This window comes from Glycine max, chromosome 3 (assembly GCF_000004515.6).
Source record: "Glycine max cultivar Williams 82 chromosome 3, Glycine_max_v4.0, whole genome shotgun sequence".
NCBI classification, from domain to species: domain Eukaryota; kingdom Viridiplantae; phylum Streptophyta; class Magnoliopsida; order Fabales; family Fabaceae; genus Glycine; species Glycine max.
The window spans coordinates 41,334,286-41,345,018 of record NC_016090.4 but is presented as its reverse complement, the minus strand read 5'-3'; the positions used below and the strand labels follow the sequence as shown (position 1 = coordinate 41,345,018).

Sequence of the window (10,733 nt, the reverse complement as noted above, 5' to 3'; positions counted from 1 at the left end):
TGTTGTATTGAGAATAATCTTCATTACTTTCAAATATATGTAATCAATTTATTTTTGTAAATTCAGACCATAAACAATAATAAATTCCCATTAGTGCATATAAATAGGAACAAATCATACATGTGGATATTATACTAACTAAACAAGTCACGTTCATTAATAAGAAAAATGATCTGTTGAATTAATAATAAGGTCATAAATATAATTAGTGCTTGAAGTGTTTAGCATTATGATTTTTTTTAAATACACTTATGATATCTATCTATTTATATTATATATGTAAATTTCATTTGAAATTTTTATAGCCATTGGATCGAAACATCAACTTAAAAATAACTTGTTGATTTGATTTTGTCACTTTAATCACTTAAAACTGTTATCTGATTTTGTCACTTTAATCACTTAAAACTGTTATCAAGACTTGAAATTTACATTAGTTGTTAATTTGAATTTTTCTTCATTTAAACATTTTAGGTCATCAAATTGAAAAATAAGACTTTAACTTTATAAAAATCGTTCGTTAAATTTTACTTTCACTTTAACATTTTGAGTTGTTGATCAAAATATTTTTAACAATTTCAAATTTAGATAAAAAAAATAAAATAAATGCCTTGATTGTTGTATTGGGAATAATTTCCATTACTTTCAAATATATGTAACCAATTTATTTTTGTAAATTCAGACCATAAAGAATAATAAATTCCCATTAATACTTATAAATAGGACCAAATCATATTTGTAGTCTATTATAAATTTATCTACTTTTAAGGAAATAACTAAAAAAATCTTTTTTTAAATTGTTATTATTCATAAAATCTATTATAAATCAAACAATATATAGAAAAAATATGAACATGATCATTAATGAGATATTTAATAATATTAATGGTTTACTTAAAATAAAACTTATTATTGAATAAAAATAATTATTCCTAAATTTAATAAATTTAACTAATTATCTAAAAAATCATTTTTAATCATTATTGTTCATTAAGCATATTACAAACTAACGAAATTAAAAATAAAATGAACCAATGTAATATATTATATTTTTAATATCCAACAATCTATCAATAATTATTATTTAGAATAAATTATTGAAATTTAAATACGTATGTATTAAATCTTTATTTTCTATTTTTATTAATAAGAAAATTTTCACGCAATCAATTCAAAAAATTAAAATAAATTTGTGCATAAATAGTAATATAATATTTATCTTTATTTATGGAAAACAGATATTTTTTGCCTAAACTAACAATATATTAGTCAACTTTTAGTCTTGTCTAATTTAACATTGTAATTATTCAGATTTCGTTATTATTTTTGCCTTCCAATTTATTTTTAGGTTCAATTTGATCCCTTTTAATATAAAATTACACTAAATATTTTAAAAATGATAATTTTATTTATAAATATATTTTTAAAAAATATATAATTTTATAAAGAAAAATCCCTACAACACAATTTTAAAATATAGTATCTATGTAAAGTACATTTGAACTGTTGAGGGTCATCGATCAAATGTTTATTTTTATAATAATTGTTAATTTGATTCAACTTTATGTAAATTTTACTTAAACATTTTGTAACCGTGGGTCGAAACTTTAACTTTATAATAGTGATTGATTTTATTCAACCTAATCTATCTTTAATACTCTTTATTTTAAAATTTATGCTCATATTTAAAACCTCTATTTATAAATGTATTAACATATATTATTAATCTTCCATTACACGTGTTTAATGAATTTTAAATAATAATAATTATAATACACATTTAGTTTTGAAACTGAGAAAATTAGGTTCCCATCCTTCTTTATAATTTAGTGAAAGATTTCATTTTCTTTTGCTTGTGATTATTTTTCTTTTGCTTATGTTTAATTGTTTAGTTTTAATTTCTTATGATTAATTTTTAAAATGACTATTATTTTTTAAAATATAGAGTAAAACTTCCTTTATTATAAAAATATACATATATCAAATCTAAGACTATTGACTACATAAATTATGCACAGATTTAAATTATTTTATAAAATAAAATTCAAACATTTTAAAATATTTATGCACACAATAATTATATTTACGCACCTTCAATAAAAAAATTTATATTTTGAGAAATTAATTCTCTTTATTATATAATTTATGCACGTATTTAAAATATTTATTATTACTATCTTCTTTTATACGATTGAATGAATTTTAATATGATAATAATAATATAGTTTTGAAACTGAGAAAAAATAACATTATTATAAAAATAAATGTATTAGGTCTCCCCTTATATATATATATATATATATAACAGGAATCCAAAAAATTAATTTAATAAAATATTTTTTAAGATGTCACTATGTTTATTAAATACAATAAGAAACAATAAGTAACATTATTGTTAACTCTTATTTTTAGGATGATTATTGTTAACTGAATTAAAAGATTATTAAAATTACTACACATATATTAGTAACATTAAAATTTTATTTTTTTACTTTTACTTATGCTTAATTTTTAAAACGTGGTATAAAATTTTATTAATAGCTCATATTAACAGTATTTTATTTTATAACTTATGCGAAAATTTATTAATTTAAAAATACAATTGAAACCTTTTTAACACAAATTTTTAAATTTCATTTTATTTAAATCTTAAATATTGTTATAGATATAAGTATATAAATATTATAATAATAATATTTAATATTATATTAATATTTATTCTCAACTTTATTAAAACTGGTTACTTTAAATTATATTTTATGAAATATAAAAATTAAAAGTACTAACTTTATAAATACGTAGTTATATATATATATATATATAATTGAATTACTTTTTACAATATATTTTATAAATAATTGTAATTACAAATAAGGTGTTTATAGATATTGAATTAATTTTAAAGTAACCTTGAAAATTATAAGTAATAGATAAATTGTCATAAACTTCATTTTTTACCGCATATATTAAAAATATAATTATCTATCTTTCTCAATTTTAATATAATTTTATTTAATATACTACTAAATATTTTAAAAATTATTTTAATTAAAATACTTATATTTTTATATAAATACTAAATATCAATTTAAAAATATAAAATTTAATTGAACCCGTGCATCGCAAGGATTTAAATTTAAAATCTAGCACATCAAGACTTCAAAAGTCATGCATTACCACAAGAAGTTGCAAAACAAAAATGATAGAACATCAAAGCCCAAGAACAAAAAATATTGAAATAAAAAGAGACGACCACCTATTACAGTATATCAAATTCAAAAATGATTAGTGACAATTATTTTGCTTCCAAGTTTAGATACGATAGGATGCGAAAGACGAAACACATGATTCCACTTAACTTGTCAACATCCTTTCTCCTTTGCTGAAATCAGCAGTTCAAAATTCACAGCTGATGGGAAAACATCACTCTGACCAATCATCATATGTAATGACCAAAACAATTATGCCAACATTTATGAACCAAAATGGAGGTTTTTCTAAGGTACAATCTATTTTGGTTATATTACTGATTGTAGTCCATCAATCGCGGACAGCAGTGAGCGACCAATCCCATAACCGATATAGTGGGATAGCAGATATATGCTCAAAAATAAAAATTGCCCAAATTTAAAGACATAAATAATTGAAAGTTAAGCCAAACAAGAGTCAGTAATATAAAAGATCTCTTTGACGTGAACATAATACAGACCATACAACAGTGTGCCAGAGTGACAAAGGTTATAGCCTGTGAGTTGGCCAGAAATACACCCAAGTCTGTGTCAGATGGTTTGCAACAGAGAGCCCAAAGAGAACAGGGCATTTAGCATGCCCAACAGGGTTTCATACATATCGAACAAAAAAGGGAGACATTATGAAATTATCCCTAAAAAATTGGATGGACAACTTTCGTTCAGGGACAAAGAAGTTTTATTTAGTCCCCGTGTAGCCAATTGTTACTGCTACTGCCTCTAACAGAAAACACTCCACAATGTAAAACCTGCAGTAGCACTATTGGGCATTGTTAACTATGCTACCAACCATTCAGATTCATTCAACAATCATCCACAACAGTCAATCACTATCAACTTTACAGGGTAACACAAATACTCCATAAAAATGAATTTGTAACAGTAAATGCATCAAACCTAGAAAAGGATTTCTATTTAAAAAATAAATAAAAATCTAGAGGCAGATCAGAACCATACCACAATAAATTAATCCTCCTCCATTGGTACATCTGGAATGTCAAATCTATCTTCTTCAATAGTCTTGTTTATCACATATACTGGACTGGGTATTGGGTTGTCAAGGAAAGAGTATGGAACAGAAATATTTATCACAATCATAACTCAGCTGGTTCCAAGTTAGAATTAGATTAGGGTTGCCAAGGAAAGAGTATTTAAAAAAAGATGCATGCCACTTCCAGTAACAAATTAACAATTTCTTACTATTACATTAGGGTTTCATAGAAATTTAAATGAAAAAATAAAAGGAGGTGATCATTTGTCATCAAGGTATTTTGGGCCTTTGTGTCAATTACTGCAGTATCACTATATTTCTTCCAGAATTTCTGCTGAATGAAATGTTGTCCAGAATGTGTTACCAGGGCTGAATTGTTTACACACACAAAAATCATGACATCATTAAAAATCAGCAGAGGATCCCGAGTTTCTTACTACAAAATTGCATGCTAGGCTTGCTCTCAGAAAAATTCAAAAGAATCTTCATATTATTAATTAGTTATATTATCTGACTTTTAATTTCTTGCAATCTCAATACATGAGGATAAGTAGGGTAAAGAAAGGTGGAGGATGGAAAGGATATAAATTGACATAAGATCTTCCTCCTTTTCACCTCGGTTGCAGCTATGGTCTAGCTCTCTACTAATTTCAGGTGTAACCTGCAGTATGGAAAAAAAATATCAATCACAACCAGAAATTTGAAACAGAAGAAAAGCAACTCATATTTAGTGTTCTCACCAATTTATGCTTTTGCTTTTCCAGTAGATTCCTTAATCTATCCTTATCTTCCTTCTGCAGCTCATTTTTGTACCTGAAATATCATTACAAGAACAGCTTAAAATTAAAAAAGCTGACAGGAAAATTAATCATTGCTATATATCATTATATGCTCATTTAATACTTTGTTAGATACATCCATTGATGATCATAGGAAATATACTAGGATTCACTAATGTGAGGTTTTTGATAAGAACCTTGGGAGAGCCCAAAGCCTTATAAACCCCACACCAGAATCCCATATTTCATGTGGGACTCAAGTCCCATACCTTGCAAATGGATCCAATTATCCTAACATCTCACCAGAATCCCATATTAATATTGGAAGGTACAGGCCTGAATCAGTAGGATAACAGATCATGGAATCCAAATTACAGCAATAAATTGCAGAAGGAAAGATAAGCTCTATACAATTTGAGAGTGCCTAGTCTCTCCCACTAGTCATAACTAATTTCCAGATACCCTTACTGCCTCCCTCTATCATTATGATCAGGCATGATGCTGTCCTATTGATATTATCATCTTTTATACCAGCATCACAAATATCTTGACATGCATGCCTTCGATTATGTTTGTTTGTCCACTTCCCATACCACAAATGCAACAAACTATCTCCTCAACAAAGGATGAAAAGGGAGACAAGTTAGGAGGGAGGGAGCCTAAGAAGTGGGAGAATGGGTTTTCCTAACATTATGATCACACTGACAACAATGAGGCCAAAAGAATTAATTCAAAGTTGGAAAAGGTACCATGGCCCAATTATGGTGTAACAAAGGATTAAGGATGTTGCATATAAATCAAACTTAACAGCTTAAGCACACCATTGGCAGCCAAAGACCTTGAGCGGATTTGACTGCAGGGTTTGAGGTGGATTTCAGTGACCTTACTGAACCCAAAGCAGTATTGGCAGTGAAATAAATTCAGAAAAGAGTGTCTGTTTAGCAGTGGTTAATTCATTGGAGTAACAAGCTTCTAGAAGTTACAAAGGGATATATGAAGGCAATCAATGGATTAACCAGCTTCTAGAAGTGGTCCTAGTCTTTGACAACAAGGTTTTTTCTGATGGGGATGGCATTGTTAGAGACCTTGAACCAATGGTCCACATAGGGAAAAAATCAGCTTTACCTAAGGATAAAGAGCCCACAAGTTTTAAGGGTATGCAAGGGGTCCAAAAGGTACCAGGTACAGGAATGTCAGTAATGAATAAATGGGCTATGTTGGAAACTTATTATGACAAACGGCTTATGACCTGGGGCAAGGGGAGAAGGGGATCCAAATTGTTTCATCCTAGTCTGTTACTTGGACAGGACTTTTGTGCATCTGTGGGAAGGGCATTGCCTCTAGGGAAGAGGACCCTTCTAAGAAATCCTTATTCTCCATATCCATTTATTTCTTTTTTATTATTTAATTCAATAATACATTCTTTTCTAATCCAATAACACATACAACTTCATCATCCGAGTTTCCTTTTCCTGGTTCTGTCAAGACTAGGACCATTAAAAAATCAAGACAAATGGTGAATCACTGACCTCTGCACAAAAGCAAGAAGTGACTGGTGCCATATAACAGGCATTATCCTGGTTTCATTGAAAAATCTCATAAAATGAGCAACAACTGCATCAACCACACGATATGGCAAGGCATATTTTTTCTCCAGAAGAAGCTTTATGAAATAGCTGCAATTATACAGTAAGTTATCTATCAAATATTGAGGGGGGGAAATAAAGGAAGTTTCACCAAAACAATTTATTGTTCTCTATTGCTGTAATCAACTGAACTCATTAATTGTTTTCATAAACTGTATTTTCACAATAAATGCTGCAACATTAATACCTAGTGGTGCCACAATATTCCATTCCAGAAAGCTTCAATAGCGCAACACTGTATACAAATGGTTGAGTGCATCAGTATCCACCTCTAACAGTAACATTTGAACTTTGAGCAACAAAAAATGCAAACCAAAAGACTTGCAATTATATTAGCAAATATTAAGAGAATTGAAAAAAAAATGAACTTTGCTTTCTTAATTCTTATAACTTATGCAAAATAATTCAAGGAAATTCTTTTTCTTTCCATTAGTAGTGCCATGGGGGATAAGCCTGAAAATCCAAGCAAGCACCTAAGGAATTTTATTAGGTAACGGTAACATGAAGATATGTTCAAATAGACTATTAAGGGAAACTCATCCCTATATCCTTTCTCCAAAATACTACAGTTAAAATAAGGTCCGAGAAACCAACTCTCAACCACTATGGCACACATCTCAGTGAATTTTGGATAGAAAGACCTAATGCTTGCCATGTATCCAATTTTCAATGTTTCAATTGTGATTTGCCAGGTTAACATACCTTGAATGAAGTGGAGGAATAGAAACTTTTTCTATAATGCTTCCAATAATGACTGCTTCCCTAAGAGTGCAAGTACGTGACTGTACATGAAGAATATTGTCAAACATTGCAACAAAACTGAACGAACAATTGAATTAGTAGGTTTTGTTGAGACTATTTAGTGTAAACTGGAAAAAAAAGATAGATTCCATTTTCATTCAGTGAATAAATTCAAATTATGAAAATCATCAAAGAGGAAGTCCTCTTGTAGTTTCTTAAATAAATAAAAGGAACTTGTTTTTCACTCTACGAAACATGAGAGGAGCCGAGGAGGTGGGTGTCATTTACTCAAATAATATCAGAGCTAATAATTTCGCTGATTTGTAAGTAATTTTGAGGTAATTTGTAAAAGCAACTAAACAAAAATGGAAATTGGAAAATCAGCAAATACACTACATATGTGCAAACTAAAATTTAAAGATTCTGTATTCCTCAGAATCAAAGAAACACTTTCTATCTGTCAAGTTTCCCATGAAAACACAAACAAATCATTCACAATGCATCATAAACAGAACTGGTCACTTTCTCATGTCCATTTACCATTCCACATGCATGTTATTCCATATTTTCCATTTTCCAAATCAGGGTTCATACTTAATTTTTCCCCTCTATATTCCAGTAATTATAATAAACAATATTAGATGCATGTCACCCTAAAGGACACGTGAAATGTAATTAGATGAAAAGGAAAAAGTCTATACCATAATAAGAATTAATAGAATGCCACAAATAGAACCTAAGAAAATATCCACCAATGATTAATTCAGAACATCAAAAACCAACATAGAAACAAGCAAAATACCTCACATAGCGGAAACAGTATGCCCTTAAAGAATGCAGCAGGTTTGTACAAAGCCTTTTTCAGAGTTTGATATAAGGCAAAATGCAGCCGTTTATTCTTCCTTATATCTTCTCTCACTCTTGGAAGCAACACAAGCTTGTAGAAGCGTTCTGCCTTTTTTGCACCAAAATTAGAAGCAAAAATCCTAGTGGCTTGATAAAGAGCATTTGGAGACCAATTCTCAGGTTCGGTTATATACAAGACCTCCTCCCAAAGTTGCATAGAGGGGATGTGTTTGAATGCCTTGGGTATTTTGCCTATTGTATATCTGCTGAGATGAGTCCCAACCCTGCCAGATGAAAAATGGCAAAGCAATAAGGTTGAGGCAAGAGATGAAAACAACATTTAATGGGCGAAATAACTAAACAAAAAGGAATTTAATAATATAATTCATGTATTTGTAATAGAATTGAATTGGAAGTTATACATACCCCTTGTATATGTCAATTATGGATTTATCCAATTTTGGAACAGGTCGATTTTCTGCACACAAAAATATCACAAACACAAGAGTGAGAATAAAACCTCCAACCAGGCTGAACAACATGCTAAAAACACTCAAAACACCAAAATTAAAAATAACGAAACCAAGAGGAAAATAAAACGCAGTCAAATATTGCCTGAAGCAATAGAAGCATCCTTTTCTTTTATTCTTTGGACAATGAGGTCTGCGAGTGTTTTCTGCTGACCGGGCTCCTTCGAAATGAATGCTTCCATTAGTCTCTCATCCTCCTCATTAATCTCCTCCTGAATTTCAAAGAATGAACACAGAATAACAAAGATCACTATCACACTAATAACAATAATAATAATAATAATAGTAATAATAATAATAATAATAGATAAAAAAGGATTCAAGGATAAAAAAAATGTCCTGCTCTCATTTTCAGTTTCACACTTACAAATTGTCACCTTACTTTTTTTTCTGTCTATAAATCTTTTAAATCAAGAAGCAAAGTAAAAACAAAATTGACAGTTTTTCGTAATTATTATTCCTATAAATAAGGAACAACTTTTTCCCAAACAGACTCTAAAAGTACCAACTTCACATCTGCGAAGAACCACAATAAAAGGTTAGTCCTGAATTAACATCTAAGGCCAGTTGGATAAATTTCCAATAATTATAAGTACTTACAGGAAAAGAAAATAAGAAGATAAAAAAATAAATTGATTTTTGTTTCACAAGCTAAAATCAATTTATGTACTACTAAACTTTTTATTTCATCTAACTTCTCCAACAAAAGCTTACAAGGGAAGTTGAATTCATTATACCCTTTTATTTTCTTTTAAGATCATCCAATCAGGACCTAACTTTTTCCAAATTCTAATTCAGTACCAAACTGCGGCGAAGACAAAGTGGAATCAATTTCGCAGAACCAGTGATTAAACAAGGCCTCAGAAAAAGCTCCAGACTAAAACGACGACGTTTACAGTTTTCATTACTTCAATCAAACAAAAACACATTAAAAGAATGAGAGAGCGAACTGCGAAGGTGAGAGAGTTGTTAACTCACATCATATCCGGCAAACTGGCTCTGCGTTTCGGAGAACCCGGCGAAGTCGTCGATGTCGTCACCGCCGTCTTCCTCGAAGTTCGGAACCTCTTCGAATAAATTCGCGGCGGCGTTGTTCTCGTGCGTTTCCTCCTTCTCTTCCTCCTTCTGCTGGATCAGCGCCTGCTTCATGATCTTGGAGCTGAGTTTGGGAGCAATGAACTGCTCTTCCTGCTGGTGCCGCTTCGGCGGCTTCGAACGCTTCTTCGTCTTCGCGGGGTCGGCGCCGTACGGATCGAATGGCTCCGGGTTCTGAATCCGCTCCTTCCTCTTCGCCATTCTTCGCTGCAATTACGAAAAGAAGTACGAAAATTGATAGGGTAGGGTCGCGGAGTAGCGGCGAACTCTGCTTCCTGTTGCAGTGGCTCTGCCGTATACGGTGAGGGAGGGACGAGGATTTTTGTGGGGTTTAGTTTCTCAGATGCTGCACTGCCTCCAAGGAGAATAACAATAAACCCTACGTTGTGATTACTAGATTTTATAAATTTGTTTTGTTTTATTTATCATTTTTAATATATATATATATATATATATATAATTACTAATTCTTAAAATATTTAATAAAATTATAAATATAATTACATTAAGAAGAAAATTAATTATATTTTAATTAAACAAATCTTATCTTAAAAATTTAAGTCTATTGAAATTTATTATGATTTTTTCTCAAATAATGATAGCAATACAATGCCCATGAAAATTATAATTGTTTAAAAATATAAATATAATAGATAGGAATGTATAATATATAATTAATCAACTATTAACTATCAATCATCAATAGGAACATTTTAGTATTAATTTACAACATTTTTTATCCAATAAGTTAGATTCCTTTCTTTATTTAATCATTTGTTTCTTATTAAAGATAGTATCACCCATGTACCTTTATCTCACTAAGTGTCAAACAAAATTTAGATGTTTATCTATTATTT

At 29.7% G+C, this 10,733-nt stretch overlaps 1 protein-coding gene across 2 annotated transcripts; it reads right to left on the bottom strand.

The window, feature by feature from the left end:
* Nucleotides 1-3,650: 3,650 nt before the first annotated feature.
* Nucleotides 3,651-10,260, bottom strand: LOC100812699 (bystin). Of its 2 annotated transcripts, none has more exons than XM_006576991.4 (11): nucleotides 9,760-10,260; nucleotides 8,867-8,993; nucleotides 8,678-8,729; nucleotides 8,208-8,535; nucleotides 7,367-7,446; nucleotides 6,852-6,899; nucleotides 6,548-6,694; nucleotides 4,980-5,052; nucleotides 4,825-4,900; nucleotides 4,206-4,294; nucleotides 3,651-4,008 (listed from the first exon to the last, which is right to left on the bottom strand). In XM_006576991.4, the coding sequence occupies exons 1-10, from the start codon at nucleotides 10,075-10,077 to the stop codon at nucleotides 4,215-4,217; spliced, it is 1,329 nt and encodes a 442-aa protein (XP_006577054.1). In that variant the 5' UTR covers nucleotides 10,078-10,260; the 3' UTR covers nucleotides 3,651-4,008; nucleotides 4,206-4,214. The 2 variants fall into 2 exon arrangements, with proteins under 2 accessions (XP_006577054.1, XP_003521441.1); XM_003521393.5 differs by having other exon boundaries at nucleotides 3,651-3,997.
* Nucleotides 10,261-10,733: the final 473 nt, after the last annotated feature.

Coding starts and splice junctions, on each gene's coding strand:
- LOC100812699 (XM_006576991.4), bottom strand. CDS start 10,077: ATGGCGAAGAGGAAGGAGCGGATTCAGAACCCGGAGCCATTCGATCCG. Junction 6,695..6,851: donor GAATATTGTGGCACCACTAG/GTATTAATGTTG, acceptor GTATAATTGCAG/CTATTTCATAAAGCTTCTTC. Junction 4,901..4,979: donor AAAAGCAAAAGCATAAATTG/GTGAGAACACTA, acceptor TCCATACTGCAG/GTTACACCTGAAATTAGTAG.